The sequence below is a fragment of the Agelaius phoeniceus genome, chromosome 11, assembly GCF_051311805.1.
Source record: "Agelaius phoeniceus isolate bAgePho1 chromosome 11, bAgePho1.hap1, whole genome shotgun sequence".
Taxonomy (NCBI): Eukaryota; Metazoa; Chordata; class Aves; order Passeriformes; family Icteridae; genus Agelaius; species Agelaius phoeniceus.
The window spans coordinates 4,101,890-4,121,665 of record NC_135275.1 but is presented as its reverse complement, the minus strand read 5'-3'; the positions used below and the strand labels follow the sequence as shown (position 1 = coordinate 4,121,665).

Below are 19,776 nucleotides of genomic sequence, written 5' to 3'. Positions count from 1 at the left end.
AAAGGGGCTCCTCCTGCCATCAGCCACCACGCCTCACTCAGGTAATCCTAAACCATCCCAGGCACATTCCTGTACCACTGATTCTGCTCTAAACCATCCCAAAGACAATCCTGTACCACTGAGTCTGCCCTAAACCATCCCAGGCACATTCCTGTACCACTGATTCTGCTCTAAACCATCCCAGGCACACTCCTGTATCACTGATTCTGCTCTTCAGCTCCTAAACCATCCCAAAGACACTCCTGTATCACTGATTCTGCCCTAAACCATCCCAGGACACTCCTGTACCACTGAGTCTGCCCTAAACCATCCCAGGACACTTCTGTAGCACTGATTCTGCTCTTTAGCTCCTAAACCATCCCAAAAACACTCCTGAACCACTGATTCTGCCCTAAACCATCCCAAACACATTCCTGTACCACTGATTCTGCTCTTCAGCTCCTAAGCCATCCCAGAGACACTCCTGTACCACTGATTCTGCCCCAAACCATCCCAGGACACTCCTGTAACACTGATTCTGCCCTAAACCATCCCAAACACACTCCTATACCATCAATTCTGCTCTTTAGCTCCTAAACCATCCCAAACACACTCCTGATTCTGCTCCAAACCATCCCAGGACACTCCAGAACCACTGATTCTGCCCCAAACCATCCCAAAGATTCTCCTGTACCACTGATTCTGCTCTTCAGCTCCTAAACCATCCCAAAAACACTCCTGAACCACTGATTCTGCTCTTTAGCTCCTAAACTATCCCAAACACACTCCTATAGCACTGATTCTGCCCCAAACCATCCCAAAAACACTCCTGAACCACTGATTCTGCCCTAAACCATCCCAAACACACTCCTATACCATCGATTCTGCTCTTTAGCTCCTAAACCATCCCAAACACACTCCTGATTCTGCTCCAAACCATCCCAGGGCACTCCTGAACCACTGATTCTGCCCCAAACCATCCCAAAGATTCTCCTGTACCACTGATTCTGCTCTTTGGCTCCTAAACCATCCCAAAAACACTCCTGATTCTGCCCTAAACCATCCCAAACACACTCTTGTATCACTGAGTCTGCCCCAAACCATCCCAGGACACTCCTGTACCACTGATTCTGCCCTAAACCATCCCAAACACACTTCTGATTCTGCCTTAAACCATCCCAAAGACATTCCTGCACCACTGATTCTGCTCTTCAGCTCCTAAACCATCCCAAAAACACTCCTGATTCTGCCTTAAACCATCCCAAAGACATTTTTTTATTCTTTTTTTTCACCACTGATTCTGCTCTTCAGCTCCTAAACCATCCCAAACACACTCCTGTACCCCTGATTCTGCTGTTTAGCCCTGAGTATCCAAATGAGGACCCGTGCAGGGCCATTTTCCATAATAAAATCCTACATTTAACCCTTGCTCCCTGCAGTTTTTGAACCCAAACCCCTGCATTTAACCCTTGGTCCCTGCAGTGTTTGAAGCCAGCCAGCCTGCCTGCAGATCAGATTTATTCCAAAACATGTTTGTGCTACAAGAAGGTGGTAGGGGGGGGTGAATGTGGAGGCTGGGCAGCAAAAGAAAACAGAAAATCAGCAAGAGGGGTGAATCCATGAGCAGGACAGGTCTGGTCCAGCACCTCTGCTCAGAGAGGAGCTCCCACAGCTGCTCTGGCAGCACCTTGCAGAGGTGAGAAGAGCAGTCTGCAGCTCATCTGCCAGCAACTGGGGCTCCAGAAGGAGCCTGGATTCTATTAAAGGTCTTGGCTCAGGGCAGCAAACAAGGCTGGTGGAAAGCCTGCCTTTAATAGCAAGTATCAAGGTTCTGAGTGTCTGAAAGAAAGGCTCTTGGAAAGGGCTGGATTACTACAGACCATTGAAAAACCATGAGTAAGATTTCTCAATTAGGAATGTAATGCTAATTAGACTTTTTGGGTCAGCCTGGGTGGGTTGGCTAATTAGCCAAAGTAATATACCCATGTGATTGGCCTGGAGTGTGGGTGAGGTTCCTGGAAGCACCAGGTGATATCTGGTGAAAAAAAAAATAATAATAAAAAAAAAAAGGATGTGTGGGTGGTAAAATCAGGACAGCTGCAGTCAGTGACTGGGGAGGGGGAAATACACCTTCAGCAGGGAATGCACTGCAGAGGGAGAGCTGAGGAAAGGATTAGGGAGCTCCTACAATGTTTATTGAAAGCTTGCTCTGGGATAAAATCATTTTTTGGGAGATGAGAGATATGCAGATTGCGCAAGGGCTGCCGGTGCCGTGTCAAGGCAGTGTGGTTGTGTGCTAGAGCCTGAGACATTTCAGAGGCAGAACAAATGGCAGATTTGCTCCAGCCTCGGGGCATGGGGCAGCCAGGGGCCCTGCAGGGCTGTTCCAACCTTACAGTGCACGTGTTTCCAACTGCCAGCCTGTGTTTCTACATCAAACACCAGTCTGACCTGCACAGCCTTTTGTTTTAGTGGAAAAAGGATAACACCCATATCCTCCCTGGGCACCCTGTGCCACTGCAGAGAGCTCCAGGCTGGGCTTGGGAAGGGTAGGGAGCCCATCAGGTGCTAATCATGACAATCACAATTATTAAACCTGGAGTGTGCTTTCTAACAAAGTCACCTGGGCTGCTTGGGACTCCAGGAAGGAAGAAACCCTTGGGGTTCCTGCAGCTCACTCCTGGTGGCTTCCCCTTCCAGAGCTCTGTGCTCATCCCAGTGCCCAGCAGCAGTGAGGGGGGCCAGGAGCTGCATCCCAGCCTTGGGACAGGCAGGAGCTGCTCATCCCAGCCCTGGGACAGGCAGGAGCTGCTCATCCCAGCCCTGGGACAGGCAGGAGCTGCATCCCAGCCCTGGGACAGGCAGGAGCTGCATCCCAGCCCTGGGAGAGTCTGGAGCTGCTCATCCCAGCCCTGGGACAGGCAGGGGCTGCTCCTCCAGGGCTGGGACAGGCAGGAGCTGCTCATCCCAGCCCTGGGACAGGCAGGAGCTGCATCCCAGCCCTGGGACAGGCAGGAGCTGCTCATCCCTGCCCTGGGACAGGCAGGAGCTGCATCCCAGCCCTGGGACAGGCAGGAGCTGCTCATCCCAGCCCTGGGACAGGCAGGAGCTGCATCCCAGCCCTGGGACAGGCAGGAGCTGCTCATCCCAGCCCTGGGAGAGTCTGGAACTGCTCATCCCAGCCCTGGGACAGGCCAAAAGCTGCATCCCAGCCCTGGGACAGGCTGGAGCTGCTCATCCCAGCCCTGGGACAGGCAGGAGCTGCTCCTCCAGGGCTGGGACAGGCAGGAGCTGCATCCCAGCCCTGGGACAGGCAGGAGCTGCTCATCCCAGCCCTGGGACAGGCAGGGGCTGCTCATCCCAGCCCTGGGACAGGCAGGAGCTGCTCATCCCAGCCCTGGGACAGGCAGGAGCTGCTCATCCCAGCCCTGGGACAGGCAGGAGCTGCTCATCCCTGCCCTGGGACAGGCAGGAGCTGCTCCTCCAGGGCTGGGACAGGCAGGAGCTGCTCATCCCTGCCCTGGGACAGGCAGGGGCTGCTCATCCCTGCCCTGGGACAGGCAGGAGCTGCTCCTCCAGCCCTGGGACAGGCAGGGGCTGCTCCTCCAGGGCTGCTTTCAGCTCCCCCCTGGGCTGGGGCCCTGCTCCCCAGGCAGCTCCTGGTGCCCAGGCAGATCCTGCAGGGACTGGTACCCCCAACACTGCCCAGGGCAGCCCAGCAGCTCCTGCAGCAGCCTCTGAACATCCCAGCAAGGAGGGAAACAAAAGGAGAGGACACCAACCCACACTAAAGCTGATATTTTATGGTGGCTTTATCTTTCCTTACAAAAGTTTCTTGTTTTCTACACATCCTCACCCCTTAGTGATGCTAAGAGAGGACTCCAACCCACACTATAGCATTCTGACATTTCCTGGTGGCTTTATCTTTTCTTACAAAAGTTTCTTATTTTCTACATATCCTCACCCTTTAGTGATGCTCATCAGGCACTGTGGAACTGGCTCAGGTAAATCAAGGAGCACAGTTTGTGAGGATCAGTTTTTACTCCTCATTAGGGCTCCTGCAGGTTGGTAATGCTGAATAATGAGAGTTTTGGAGCTGCCCTGTGTCCTTTTATTTATGCAGCTAAAGCAGACCCAGCAACTTGCAGCAGCTGCATGCACTGGAGGGCTCTTGTGCCATTTAGAACTCCACAGCTGCATTGCTGGGCAGGAATTCAGAGCACTAGGAGCAAGATTTATTCTGTAAATAAAGTACTAGGAGCATGATCAAATAAAAATCTATCAAAAAAAAACCCAGTAAGCTCTGCAAGAAACACGTTTAATTGATTTTGCATTTGCTCTTTAATAAATTCTGCATTTTTTTCCTCTTGACAGATGGCAATTTGATTTCTGGATCCTTAAAAAAAAAAAATCTTAAGTTATTATCTACAATGATTTAACATCTTTCACATTTCAAAATGTTAGAGATGGGCCTAAGACAAAGTTTGGATTCCAATACTCCTGTTCCCAGAGGATGTTCTGCTCCAAGGTTTTGGTTCAGGCCCATCTTTTCCTTTCACAAGTATCCATGTGAAAAGGATGCTGCCAAATCAACCTCCTGTTTTGAAAAGTGAAGTATCACATGTGTTTCTAATAACATGTCAGATGGAGAAGCATGAAGTCATTTCAATTATTTTTATTATTTGTCTGTGGTTTTTGCTTTCTTCTTTCATTTTGCTTAGCAAAACAGTGAAGCTGGAGCAGCCCACCTCCCTCCCCACTTACAGCCAGCAAATCAAAGTGAAACTATCAATGGCAAAACTCCTGCTGTGCAAATGCTTCTGGATACAAGTGAACATAATTAAAAATCAATTATTTCTTAAATTACACAAAGGTATCTGTTGAAATCCATTTCCTATTCAGTCTGTCCTAAAAAAAAAAAAAAAAAGAGAGAGAGAGCAGATGCATTGAAATACAAAAAAAAATGGTTGCTGGTGCTGGGAACTGAGGATAAAGTCCTTCCCCAGATGGAGGTAAGGCTGGGAAGGCACTCCCTGCATCCTGATCACATGCTGCAAAGGGAAAACAATTTTTATAAGAGCTCAGCCTTGGACCAGCCCAGGATTCATATATCATGTCAGGCAGCAACTAAATTAAAAAATGGTGTCTGGAAGAAATTTAAAGTATATGTTCAGCCCCACCAATAAAGAGTTTTCTAATGAAAATAAAGACAAATTAGTGGAAAATTGGAACCGAGCTACTCTAATTTTCTTTTTTTTCTCTTCTGTTTTCAAATGTATTTTCCAGAGTGGATCACTAAAGGAGCCAGAGCCAAACAAAGTCCCACCTCAGCGACCACCACCTCAAGGTTGTTTACAGTACATTCTCGACTGTAATGGCGTTGCAGTAGGACCAAAACAAGTCCAGGCTACTTAGATAACTGAGACCAAAAGCAAGGGTTAAAGCAAAACTGAAAAGTGAAAAACAAAACAAAACCCAATTGAAATCAGAGAAACAAACAATCTGAATGCAAGCATCCCAGTTTTGTTCAGTTTGCCATTGTTTCAGTGCTGACCTGGACTGTGTTTTTTCTATGCAGTGTCAACTCTCCCGTCTGGTTGTTTCCTTGTTCCTGTCTGTGCGTGTAATGCTTTCCAACCTTCCTCTGTAAACTCGTGATTGCAGGGCTGCTGTCAACAGTGTACAAAGAATGTGCCTCTCTAGAGCCCAGTGCCATGTACAGCCTGGATGGTTAGACAGTATTTCTGGATATTTGATATTGTTCAGTACAATCCCCCCGAGGTGCAAGCCCCCTGTCCCTTTGCTTACTCTGTGAGTGTGTGCACACTGTACTCATAGCCTTTATTTTTCTGTGCGTGTGCATGACCAATAGGTAGGTGATCCAGATATATTTTTAAAGTCTAGATTAGGATTTGCTAGTGAGGCTTTTTATTTATAATTTTATAAAGTTTATTAACCTTTGAGTTTTACTTCTATGCGAGTGGAAGTCTGCTATTTTGGTGACTCCATAAAATACAGTTCTTCCCAAGGAATATTTAAAATATCTTCTATTTTACATACTGGTATTCATATTTTTAGTAATTCTGCATTAAATTATTAGCTACAAAGCTATGTAAATGGGCCACCTATGTGCAATATCTCAGTGAAAGTGTGAGTATTTAATGTATCCTGTTTCAATTAAGTAGTACCTTTTGTTGTCATTCTGAATTAGTAATCTATGGAGATTTTTAATGAAAACTAATGCAAATACTTTCAAAAAATCTTATACTTACCTAAGATTTAAATCCCAGGTTATTTGGTGAGAAGTACCTCAAGGACTGTTAAACTTCCTGTAAGAGCTCATTTCATTGCAAATACTGAGAAGTGAGGGGATGGCAGACCAAGGTACCTTGAACCAGCTGAGGATCCTGGGTTAGAAAATGCAAGGCAAAAAATATCAGTGGTTTTCTTTACCAACTCAGGTCTCCTATTTTACACCTGCAAGTTTCCAGAGAGCTGTAAAGAAAATCCAGTCCCAAGGTTATCCACATAAATAGGGTTGGCATCGAACGTGCAAAAGGACTTGAGGTGCCTGACAACTGCTAGATTTTCTGTAGGTAAATTCTTTGTGATTTTTACATGAGCAGAGCTCCACAGGCAGGCAGTTAATCTGCTGGGAGAAATCTAGCCTAGAATCACAAGCTGCACGCTGCTGGCATACCAGAAAGCTGAGTTGCAAGCGAGCCACAAAACTATAATTTTCATCTTGAATATGTACAAAGATGAGTAGTGGCCATTAGTTTAGTGCAAACAATTATGTTTAAAGGGAAAACAGCCTGATGTTCTACGTCTGTTTTCCCTACAAACACTGGAAAAAGTTATCAGTGAGTCTCATCATTCTTAGTGTTTCTTTTATTTGTACGAGCTGGCTGGTGAGATGAGAATTAAGGTATGCATTATTAGCTATTTAAATGTTTGTGGTAAGTGCTACTGTTTACTACCTATCAGTAAATTACATGAATATTTTGCTTTAGTGATCAGCATTTGTCTGGGTCAGTGGTCGTTCCAACGATGGCATTGGCTATTTTGTTCTATGTCAAGGAAATCCCACCCAGAAATCAGGTTCACAAATCCTTTCCTCCAGACACCCTAAAAGAGAACCAACCATACTGCCCTGGGGTGGAGAACTGAATCTGATGGCCGATTTTCCTTGCAAGCAGTTGGTATTTTTTGCATGGAGTAGTGCCAGTATTCACAAGTGCTTTTCACAGGACATTTGTGTGTTTTGTGTGTGTGTGTGTGTGTGTGTGTGTGTGTGTGTGGAAGACCTGGGTGTCTCAGACAGGATTCCAGCCTGTTCCCTGGGAAGGATTCACAGGGGCACACACAATTCCTACATCCCACAGCCAAGAAACAAGCCAAGATGTCTCTCTGCATGTCAGCATGCTTAGGTGCAATATTGTGGGTAACAGGGAACAGATGTTTTACAGTGTAGGCTTAATGTTCAGTTCTGTTGAGTTATTTTTGGTAAAAGTTTCTTTCATGATTGTTGCCTTTTGTACAACCCAGCTGCAAGAAAGTGAGCAAACACTGGAAATGTGACAGCAGTATATCTTTTATGTGAAATCTCTTGTACAGCTTAATGTGCAATAAAAGAAAGTTATATCTGTCTTCAGTGTAAAGTTTCTGGCATTCAAGCCTGTACGTACAAGTGGGGGAAAGAAACCTTTCTGGTTTTCAATATTGAGTGAAAGGAGACTAATAAGAAAAGGCTCCTTATTAAGATGTTGCAAGACCATGTTATCACCTTCAAATATTTCCTACAAAAGTGGTTCAAATTAATAAACAATGAAGGCACATTCCTTAACATTCAGTACGTGCTATTTATCTTTCTACACCACAACACACTGTGTTAAAACTCACTGAGGCATCAGCACGTGCTGTCCTCACACACACACACTGGAATTCATGTAGTAAGGGGAAAGTTAACTGTAAAAGCAATTTGAAAACAACAACAAAAAAATAATGTATTGCAAGAGTACATCTAGGTATGATGGTTTGCTTTGAGAGACTTGAGCAGATTAAGTGTTTTACTTGCACTAAATATCTATGCAAGACTAAAAATTCCCAGATATCCAGAAGGTCTAGCTCAGTTGTGCTCTGTGGTATTTACAACAGCTCTTATCCTGAGTGAAGCACTGTACAAACACTCAGAATGTCATCCCATCCTTTCTCCCCTCAAGTCAGATGTCCTGAGTGCATTTTCAAATGCAAGGCTTAAAATTCAGCTACAACAGCCATTCATCTAGAAAACCCCAGTCAGACCTGGGAGCTGAGATAAAAGCAGCAAGCCCTGATGTCTGACACAGCATTATTTCAGCCAGAAGCAGAAGAAACCCCACTGGTGATACTGTAGCATCTTTCAGCCGTGGGTCGCACAGCCTGAGTCTCTCCTGCACGTGGTGGTTTCCCACTTGATGCAGTAGTTTGCCAGTGAAGTGCCTTCCTGGTAAAGCATTTGTAGTGACTTTCTTGTGTTTCTTGTAATGTTTTTGACATATCTCAAAAGAGACATGTCAAAAGAGGTTAAGTAAGTTATGAAAATACTTTCAACCAGCCAGAAAATGAGATTGTTTTACTGCTGTAAGAGTGAATCTAAGAGGAATATTACAGAAATTATTTTAAGACTCTGGAGGAAGAAAATATCTGCAATAACTACACAGAAAATAGTGACTGTCTTGCTGAATTAGATATTGCTGCTCTGTTCAGTTACCTCACAGCCTCTCCTTGACTTGGGCCAAAACTGTTCTGGGTGTAACTCCATTGATTTGGTTTGAAGTCAGTACCTGGGATAAATGGGGTGCTATTTAGCAGTTTTAAGGCTGATTCATGGGGGGCTCCAAGCAAGTTCCTCATGAGTGTGAGCAGTGCTCTTGCCTCCCCGCGAGCACACGCGAGCAGGCTTTGACCTTGACAGTAGAATTAATCACGTTGGAGAGGATGATAATTTAAAGTGTTGGGTATGAAGTTCTAAATAAGGCCTCTTTGCAACTATAACATTATGAAGTTTTTCTTGTACTGAACCTAGGGGGCCCAGTGCAACCCCAAGGAATGCAATCCCAAAGCCAGGAGCCATTGCAGCCCCAGCGCGTGCTCCCCGCGGGGCAGGCAGCGAAGCCCGCAGCCTCGCAGCCCCAGCGCCCGCCCGGACCCACCACCCAGCAGCCTCGGCCCCAGGCCCAAGGTCCTCCCAGCTCCAGGTTATCAAAGGAAGCAGAGCCACAGCCACAGCCCCAGCCAGAGCCACAGCCTGCGCCACAGCAGAAGCCTCAGTCGCACCCGCAGCTTAAGTAAGAGTCGCTTTATCCGGGCTTCTTCTCTCCTCATGGCATCGATTCTGTCTGACTGGGGTTGGGGGGATGCTCTGACAGCCAGGGGGAAAATGAATGTGCTGTTCCCAAGTTTAAAAGGAGGTTAAACAGCTCAAAAAGCTTAATCCCTGGTAATGGAGTCAAGTAAACTAGCATTAGTCTAGTCCCAAGTTTAAAACAAGGTGAAATACATCAAAATGCTTAATCCCTGGTAATGGAGTAAAGAAAACTAGCATTAGTTCTAGTCCCAAATTTAAAGCAAGGTGAAATAGCTCAAAAAGCTTAATCCCTGGTAATGGAGTCAAGTAAACTGCTAGCGTTAGTTCTAGTCCCAAGTTTAAAATGAGTTTTTAGTCTCTGGTAATGGAGTAAAGTAAACTAGCATTAGTTCTAGTCCCAAGTTTAAAACAAGGTGAAATACCTCAAAATGCTTAATCCCTGGTAATGGAGTCAAGTAAACTGCTAGCGTAGTTCTAGTCCCAAATCTAAAATGAGTTCTTAGTCCCTGGTAATGGAGTAAAGAAAGCTAGCATTAGCTCTACTCCCAAATTTAAAACAAGGTGAAATAGCTCAAAAAGCTTAATCTCTAGTAATGGAGTCAAGTAAGCTAGCATTAGTTCTACTCCCAAATTTAAAATGAGGTTTTAGTCCCTGGTAATGGAGTCAAGTAAGCCTCTAGTGTTAGTTCTAGTCCCAAGTTTAAAAGCAGGTTAAATAGTTTAAAAAGCTTAGAGCCTGCTAATGCAGTAAAGCAAGCTGCCAGGGCTAGTTCTAGTCCCAAGTTTAAAACAAGATGAAATAGCTCAAAATGCTTAATCCCTGGTAATGGAGTCAAGTAAGCTAGTATTAATTCTAGTCCCAAGTTTAAAATGAGGCTAAATAGCTCAAAAAGCTTAATTCTGGTAATGGAGTAAAGTAAGCTGTTAGCATTAGTTCTAGTCCCAAATTTAAAATGAGATTAAGTAGCTCAAAAAGCTTAATCTCTGTTAATGGGAGTAAAGTAAGCTGCTAGCATTAGTTCTATCCTGAGCATCATGTAAAATTTAATCTGCCCATTGTGCAATTTCTGCCCCAGCCAGGTCTGAAAATCCATCATCTTTTGGTCTTTGTTTCCTCCTTTTGGTGCCACCGAGTCACGGGCTGGGCGTGATGTGAGCCTGCCCATAAGAGGAAGTCTTATCTGCTTCAACTTTTAACCTTGCAGTCACTGAGACAACAGATTGTGTTTCTAAAGGCACAGTCCAGGCTGGGTCATGTTGGACAGTGGCTGCCAAATTGGTTCTCTCTGCTGCCTGTGGTTGTGCAGAGGCACTGCCTGAGTGCTCAAGCCCTGCCCAGAGAAGGCTGCACAAAACTCAAAATAATAATAAAAAAAAATTTAAAAAAAAAAAGAAGTGGTTGTCCCACTTCTGGAAGGTTCCTTACTGATTTACACCCAGTAAGGAATATGGAAAAATCCCCCCTCAGAGCTCAAAGCCAGCCAAGAGAAACGCCAGGGAGGCACCAGCAGAGCTCTGACACAACCATTGCCAGGAGAGTGTCAGACCCATCTCCTCAGTCTGGGATGCACAAAGAGCTGCACAGAGGCTTTGTTTCCTCCCAGGAACACAGATCCCCTTGTTCCACCCACTCCTGTGCTAACACCAGTGGGAAACAACCCCGGGTCCTCCCTGAGCCCAGCTCAGTGCCAGAGACGTGCTGGATGACAATATTGTGCAAAGAGGACAGAATTTCCCTTGCCTCCCTGGCACAATGTATTTCTTTATTCTGTTTTCTGATCATAAACCTCAAATTGATTCCTCCATCATTTCAGATGATGGAGAATAGAGAGGTGGATTTTTTTTTTTAAGCAAGATGGAAATCAGTTTATAGTTCAAAACTTAACTTCTTACATTGAAGAAAAGCAGCTAAGAACAGTTACAGGAGGACTCTGCCACATGCTGCTTCCCAGCTTTCTCCTTTTAGCTTTGTGTTCACATCTAGATTAATTTTTCTCTTCTCCAAATGGAAGAGTGTCTCTTTAAAATAAAATAACAAAGGAGAAATGAAAGTTTTTAAGATGCAAGCCATAATAAGAGCCGTTTTCTAACTTTCAGAAGCAGTTTTAGGTCCACACCAAGGCTCAGATCTCCTGCCTGTAGGATTAACTCTATTTGCATGTGTATGCTTTGTATTCACCCACATGCTGTTGCCTAACCTGTATGTACATGTTATTAATCTGTGAATAAATATTTAATTAGGCTACTTATTGTGTTACTAATCAAGTCAAGTGCTGCTTCCCACCCTCCCTCTTTCAGTGAGTACAAACAAACATTTATCAGTCTATTCTCATTAGCACAACTATAATTTATGAAAAACCTAAAACGCCTGCAGCACTGTTTGCTGTACATTATTAGTTTAGAAGGAGAGGAGCTGCAAACCATGAGGAGTCTGAGACAATCTGAATAAGGAAAGTGCTTCAGTTTTACCAGAGCCAAAACTGAAATCTATTGTGCTGAGATAAAAATGAAATCAGGTAACTCGTTTTACTCATGTAGGGATGTCTTTGTAAAAATAACTCATTAATGTCTTCTATTTCAATTCAAGCCTATTTTTTAGATGTTATTTTATCTGACAAGTCATGAGTTAAAGTCTTAGACTATAGCTATTTTCCTCCTTGTTTTCCTTGTAATGGTTTTCTTGCTTATGGGAACTTACACCAGAGTTACACGACAGCACTAAGAATGGAGTAGCACTGGCAGGCACTGCCTATAGAAAGGAAAAATTATATTTGATTTGGGGTGTTTTTTCAAAGATATAAAATGCCTTTAAGCCTCTATTAAGGCTCTAATGTTCAATACATCTAGACAGAGGGAGAGCACATTACAGTTTAGGATTCAAACTCTTGTAAAATACCTGATTTTTCTCTGCACAACCATTTGCAGCCTCACCAAAATACAATTATTTATCAATCCTGTTGGGTTGTGATTTGGATTTAGTAGCCAGGCCCACATTTTCCTCAATGCTCTAATTTGCACCATCCAATTCAGATCTGTAGAAAGAAAAGAAAACACCATTGTGTTCCTTGAAGGAAATGTTATCCTCAAGCCTCACTCTCAAGTCAGGGGTGCAGAATTGTGTGGGACATAACAAAAATGGGTGAAAGCCAATTTTTGTCCAGCTTCAGGGACAAATCCAAGGGACAAGTCTGCTGGAGCTTGATTATCTGTTTGGTCTCACTTCTCCAAGGGGTTGTGGTTGCACTTGGTGTGCACCCAGTTATCCCATGGGATGCTGTGGAGGGAATTCCAGTGGAATTTCTGTGATTTCCTCTGCATTTCCCCTCCTCTGATCCTCGTGCTGGGGGGTGGAGGCTGGGGCACAGCGTGACCATGCAGAATTGTTGTGTTTGTGTCTTGCAGCAAGTCTCAGTCCTTGACCAACGCCTTCAGCTTCACAGAGTCCTCCTTCTTCAGGTCGTCCGTGAACGAGGACGAGGCCAAAGCTGAGACCATCCGGAACCTGAGGAAATCCTTTGCCAGTCTGTTCTCTGATTAGCCAGCTTTGTGTAGAGTCTGAATGTCCCATAGGTTTTGTTCTCCCTGTGCCAGCACCCTTCTCTACTGTGCTCACTGTTGTACCAAGCAATATGTCCAACCTACAGAAACACAAATCGATAGCAGGAGGACTTTGGTGGGGGAGATGCCACGCAGGAACACGTGGAAAGCTCTGGAAAGAAGGAAGGGTTCCATTGCTCCCACAGAATGTCTGGTTCCAAGGTCCTTATCCATTGTAATTTTGTGGCCTTACTGTGACTGAAGTATATAATCCTATTTGAGACTCCTTTGTAGAATTGTGTTAATAAAGCATTGGGGAAGGGGTTTCTCCTGGCTTTGCCCATCCCCAATGCATTGCAATGCATGTGTATTTCGTGTGTAAATGTTTTGTACTGCAGAAGTATAGTCTTGACTTGTTCTTGCCTCCCAGACTCAGGAGGCCATTCACACTGACATTCTTGTCGAGCCACATAAATAATGTGAGAAATTGAAGCAGTTTCTTCCTCCTTATCCAATCCCTCCATCAGCTGGTTGTGGACTTCTGATGTATTGCTGGGAGTTATCAGTACACTATATGTCATAAATAGAGTGTATATGTACTACTGTATCTCCATATGTCTATTTAAAGAATTTATTTCCAGACTGTAACCATAACTGGGTTTAGTTGCAAAGAATATGCATGATGTTACCCTTATTTTTGTGAACACCTTCTAATAAATGTAAAGTCCCATGCCTGATTTAAAAAAAAATGTCTTCTACAAAGCTTGTTTAGACATCAATATATATTGTCTATTTTGACTGATATCAAGAGGGTAGCTTTATGATTATAAAATATTTGGACACAAACTACAGCTGTAAGAAAATAAACTATCACAATGAATTCCTTTGTTGAATCAGCATTATAAAAAAATCCCTATAAATTGTAGGAATCACATTAACATTTTCTACTGAGTTGTGTGGTTTAAAAAAAATTTTTTCTGACTTCTGCAAACAGAATTGATCCCAGACTTTGAGGCAGTAGCAGCAGATTTTAACAAAAGTTATCTGAGTCAAAATGAAGAAACTTTTTAGTAATCCCTAGATTACCCATTTCCAACTGATTTTCATGTCATTCTCAATCTCTTGTCATGAATTACATGCAATCCTTGCCAGGAACAGTGCTAACAGAAGAAACAAGAAAAAATAACTGAATAATATTAACAGGGAGAGGAGATTAATGAGGGAGAGAAAGAGAACATTGTGGTCACTTACAAAACTTACAAACTTGGATTTGTGGTGGGTTTGTAGGGACACCTCTGTTTGCCTGTGAAATGTCAGCTCCCAGGGATGGGGGAGCTGGTGGGGCCTGGGTAAATCACCAGCACCTTTCAAAGGCACAGACCCTGTCAGAGGTCAGGGCTGCTCTGGGCGCAGGGCTGGCAGTGAGAGTGCAAAGCTGAAATGCAGAGGAGCCGGGGCTGAGCTCCCACAGGGGCACCTGGAGGCTCTGGAGTCAGCAGTGAGCTCAGCACTCACCCTCCTGGAAAATGGGCAGCCCCAGGAAGCAAAAGCAGCCCCTGTGGGACTGACCACAACAGCCGGGACCAGGGCTGAGCCAGACCAAGGGGAATTTCTGGGTGAGTTTGCACTGCAGCCATGGAAATGTTGACTCACAGCCCTCGGTGAGGTGCAACCTCAGCCCCTCATCTCTGGAGCAGCCCTTGGAGAAGTCTCTGCCTGACAATTCTCTTTCCTTGCAGGAGGAAGGCACTGTGGACAGTGTAGCTTAGCTGATGAATTCTGTGGCCAAACAGAACTCTTTTCATTAGTTCTTAGTTCATAAATATCAGCTAGACTTTGATTTTTTATTTTTTTTTAAGCTTTGTCCCCTTCCTGCCCCCCACTGGATTGAAGCACCCTCCACGAGGCTGCAACAACAACCTTGAGCACTTGGAGAGCCTTTCATGTCTGAGAAGCGCTTTACTTCTAGATTAGAGAGATTAATCAAAGTTGCTAACGCAAATTAATTACTGCTACAGAGAAAGCATAGTAATTATGCATAGTTTGGCACGGTCCATGATTAGTACATGCCTGGTTTCAGCAGTATTTAGCACAATCTGAATTACAGGTACTTCATTAGCCCAGGCCCCAGATTTCCACTCGAGGCAAAGTTTCTTGCTCATATAAAAATTCCCTCCCACCTCTTCCTGGGAGAAAACGGGTTTCACTACAGCCTTTGTTTTACCATCTGCAAGACAAAAAAGAAAGAAAGGGGAGGGGAAAAAAAAAAAAAAAGGAAAAAAAAAAAGCCAGGGAGAGGGGGATGATGCAATCCAAGGTGGCTGCTGGTGTTTCCTCCCACACAGAGAACTCGCTGCCTGCCCCAGTGCCAGCGTGCCAAGGAGTGTCACACACAAGCTGCTGCACGCTCCCCTCCCCGGGCTCTGCCTCTTGGCTAAGGCATTTCCATCTGGAGACACCTCCACAACAGAACCAGGCAAAAAAAGGAGTTTTTGTGCAGGGCTGTTGGAGCTTGGATTGTCTGTCCGGTCTGGCTTCTCCAAGGGGTTGTGTTCCACTTGATGTGCACCCAGTTATCCCATGGGATGCTGTGGAGGGAATTCCAGTGGGAATTTGGGTGTCTGTGGGGGCTCATCTCTGTGAGCCCCAGCCTGGGAGCATGGCTCTGTTCTTCATCTCTGTTCTTCACTTGCATTTTTCCATGCCCAGGCAGCTCACAGTGCCACAGGTTTCTATGCACAGCACTCCATCTTCACTCATCTTTCACTTAAAAATCAGGAAAAAGCTACAAGATAAATAAAGCTACAGGAGCTACTAATCAAGTTTAGTCTTGAGATGGAGATGGAGCCATTCTCTGACCATTAGGCCTGAAGCCAATTCAAAATGCTGAAGCAGATTTCAAGAGATTGTAATTATGGTCAAAGTGACTAATCCAGCTTTGAAACAACCACTAACTCTCCAGTAAAAATTAGTCAAAATAGCACTGAGGTACTTTGTAAACACTGGGTGTACTTTGCATACTTCCTACCTGACAAAAACAAAGCCCCTTGTGGGAGCCAGGGCTGGCTCAGGGAAGGGATCACGTACAGGGAAGCTCCTGTTTATGAATTTGGGGCAGGCTCTGCAGCTCTCTGGGCACTCACAGGGCTCTTGCCACCCTTTGGCTGAACACCACAAATAAATTTCCTCCTGTCCACCAGCAGCAGCTTCCAGCAGGGCTGGACGTGTCAGAAACATCAGAGGTGGGAGCTGAGCTAGGCCTGGGCTGGATGGAGGGGGCATCCCAAAGGACACAGCTTGGCAATGCTTGGGACTGAGCTTCCCTCTCTGCCTCATCCCTTGTGCACATCCTGAGCTGGAAGGGCCCCACAGGATCACTGACCCAGCTCCTGGCCCTGCACAGCCCCAGCAATCCCACCCTGGGCACCCCTGGGAGCTCCTGGAGCTCTGGGGGCTGTGCCCATTCCCTGGGCACTGCCCAGCACCCTCTGGCCTAGAACCTTTCCTAATATCCAGCCCAAACCTCTCCTGGGTCCTGGCCCTGGTCATTAATGAAAACAACTCAGTTACAAAAGGCTGTCACACCACACCACGTCCAAGAAAAGGACCAGCCAGCGTGGCAGAGCTCAGAAAATGCAAAAGGCTTCAGTCCTTTAACTCAGAGGGTCAAATCCTCTCCCTAGCTTAACTCAAATCCTCTCCCATGACTGACTACCCTCTCTTAATCAACCTCAACATTGCCCTCCCAATCCTAATTGCAGTAGCCTTCCTCAGGCTAGCAGAGCCCAAAATCCTAAGCTATATACAAACATTGTTGGCCCATTGGGGCTCCTACAACCCCTAGCAGATGGAGTAAAACCATTTATCAAAGAACCTATTTGACCATCAATATTCTCCCAGTCTTTTATCACAGCCCCAATCCCAGCCTTATTCCAGCACAGCCCCCAGCAATCCCACCCTGGGCACCCCTGGCAGGGCTGTCCTGCAGCTCTGGGGGCTGTGCCCATTCCCTGGGCACTGCCAGCACCCTCTGGGCCAGAACCTTTCCTGATATCCAGCCCAAACCTCTCCTGGGTCCTGGCCCTGCTCACCATTCCAGCGTGGGCTCAGAAGCCATTTAACAGTGCTCTGCATTTCTGCTCCCCTGGCCCAGCAAAGCTGTTCAAAAGGCAGCACTGCAAACAAAGAACAACCTGCACATTCTGATCCTCAGCAGAGTTTAGTTTTCCATACCAGAAGTAGCTAGAACTGATTTTGGACTCAGAGCAGTTCAAGAGAAATCATCTAAACTGCCCCAGGTGTGCCCACAAATGGATTGAAGTTCTGGATGGCAGTGCCTGTCTCCAACAAGGAAATGCTTTTTCTTAGACATCACCTCTAAACAAGCAGAAATGTTTAAGGTGTTTTTAAAAATCTCCTATCAAGAGATTCAAAATAGGTACCTAAAATTAGTGATTAGTTTTCCAAATGCATATTCAGTTATGCAAATTAGCAGCCAAATTTGCAAAATCCCATCAGTTTCTGTGATTCCTCCTCTTTTTTGAGGAAGAGCATTCCACCTTGAGATGACACTTTACGTCAAATTTCATGAAACAGGGATTTACTCCTCTGTAGCTAAATTATTGCAGCTCAAAAATTAACTCAAGATTAAGAAAGATAATAAAATTAAACGTTTTTAAATAAAGAGAACGAATTCAAATCATATTTTAAGAATCAAGTAATTTTTCTAGATTTAAAATAAGCCAAGAAGAACAACAGAAACAACACCCCCTGTTTCACAGTAAGATTGCCCAGGAGAGACATGTTTGGAAGGTTTTTAATCACAAATTACAACACAAAAAAATTAGAAAGAGAACCAATTTAAACAAAACAAAATCAAATGAACAGAATTTGTGTTTTTTACTGTGTCTGCAGTTTTAACTTCTTTCAGCAGTGGCACTGCTCAGCACTGCCAAGGGTGGATGTGGGGTTTAAAGGCTGATCCACATCACATTATCCAACACCTGAGTTTCTTCAGGACAAATTCTCCTTCAAGACTTTATAACCTCTGAGGAATAACCACTTTTTTTTACCTAAAGACAAGATTTCAGTGGTTATTATTGCCTTGCTCTGCTTGTACTCCCCAGCACCATGAAGATAGTTACAGCAAGTAAAAAACTGGAGCTGCTCGTGTTCTTCTCTTGCTTTTTTTTTTGCTAGGAGTGAATTTTTGGTAAAAAATCATGCAGATTTATAAAGCACCTGCACTGGCAATACAAAAGAGCTGTTGTCTCTCCAGATGAGAAAGAAGAGAAACAAGGAGAGCGTGTGGGCTGGTATTCAGCTATTTTTTCTTTTGGGAGCTCCCTCTCACAAGTCTGTTAGCAGTGTTTGAGTGACAGGCACTTTTCAGAGCTGATGCAAGAGTGAAAGGACTTAAAATTACCCAGCTGGATCTGCTCCATCACTCACAGAATGTCTGCAGCGCTGAAGAAACTCTGGATAGGACTGAACATAAAATTACCCAGAGCTGGGCTTCTCTAGTGTGCCCCCCTAAAGAGGGGATTTCATTTTCCTGTCCCTCAGAGCAGCCAAGGTGATCCCCCAGGGGATTTGTGTGGATTAGCAGTGCTGTTTTAAGGAAAAGCAAGATGCTGCTGCTTCTTTTCACATCAAGTTTCACATCAAATTCTGCCACTGAAGGCTCCTTTTGTGGGCACTGCAGATATTGGGCAAAACTTCTTCAGGTAATCAAAGTGTGTGAGGATACATTTCTTCAATTCACACCTGCTAGAATAAAATCTCACAGCCTCTCTCCTCAAATGCCTCCTGCCCTGAAATCAGGAGTGGTTTTGACCCAGAGAGGAAGCAGAGGGGGCAGAGCATCCTCACTGTGAGAGCAGGAGCTGGGAGCAGCTCCTCTGCCAGGGAGATGCAGCTGGGGCTGCTCTGCAGATCTCTGCAAGAGGGGATTGTGCAAATCCTCCACATTGCAGGATTTGAAAATTGGAGGATTTGAAAATTCCTTCAAACAGGAGTTTTCTATCCTGACTCTATCATCGCTGTATTCTTCAGACTTTGAGCTGCTTCAAGCCCAGCTCCTGCTTTTTTCCCCTTTTTCCTTACTTTGCACTCCAGAACCAGGAGCACAGGGGATCTTTAGGCAGGTTTTCCCCACATCCAATTAATTTTTCCCTTCAGTCCCAAACTCCAGTGGCCTCGTGCAGTGAGGAACAGGATGTGCCACTGAAGCAGTGCCCCTGGAATTCAGAGTGCAAACAAACCCTGCTGCCAGGGTGACACATCAGCTCCCAGCCCACGGCACATTTGCCTCACACAATAGATCCACCAAACAGCTCCCAGGGCCAGATTTCTAGCTTAAGAGAAAGGAAATGTTCCTTTCCTCCCCTCTCCTGGTGGGGAAATGGAAATTAGTCACTCCCTCCCCAGCAGCTGAAGCAGGGCTAATTGCAGTGATGGTAACTGGGAGCTGCCCTGGTGTTTGTCCTGGTGACAATTTCAATAAATTCACTGGCACTGAGGGCTGCAGGCTTCACCTCCCAGCTCCTGGGGAATGGGGGGTGTTTCCACACGGGCTGGATTCCACCTCTGCTGCTGTAAGCACACAATCCCAGGCAAACTCTCATTTTTCAGCCCCTGGAAATGGGAGTTGCTGTCTGCGTGCAGCGGGAGCGGGGTTTGCTCATCACCTGTAACAAATTTGGGTGTATGCAGGAGAGCTGCCATTTAAATAAAGGCCTCTGCCCCACCTGCTGTGGGAATGTCTCTGAACTAGGATCAAGGAAGCGTTCTTTTTTCTTATTTAGATGGTTTTTGTCTGTTTGCAAGTCATGACTGAATCTGTGAAAGCAGCTGAAATGGCTCTTTGAGGAGCACGATGTCTCAATCCCTTCTCCCCTGCAAGCCAGGTT

General features: G+C 45.2%; 1 protein-coding gene across 1 annotated transcript in view; it reads left to right on the top strand.

Annotated features, from left to right (window-relative positions):
• SYN2 (synapsin II) overlaps window positions 1-13,745 on the top strand; it is a 211,170-nt gene extending 197,425 nt beyond the window's left edge. The window contains exons 11-13 of the mRNA XM_054639980.2: window positions 5,266-5,326; window positions 9,047-9,308; window positions 12,731-13,745. Of these exons, the coding sequence (XP_054495955.2) occupies window positions 5,266-5,326; window positions 9,047-9,308; window positions 12,731-12,866 (459 nt within the window). The 3' untranslated portion in view covers window positions 12,867-13,745. The remainder of the gene's footprint in view (window positions 1-5,265; window positions 5,327-9,046; window positions 9,309-12,730) is intronic.
• Window positions 13,746-19,776: the final 6,031 nt, after the last annotated feature.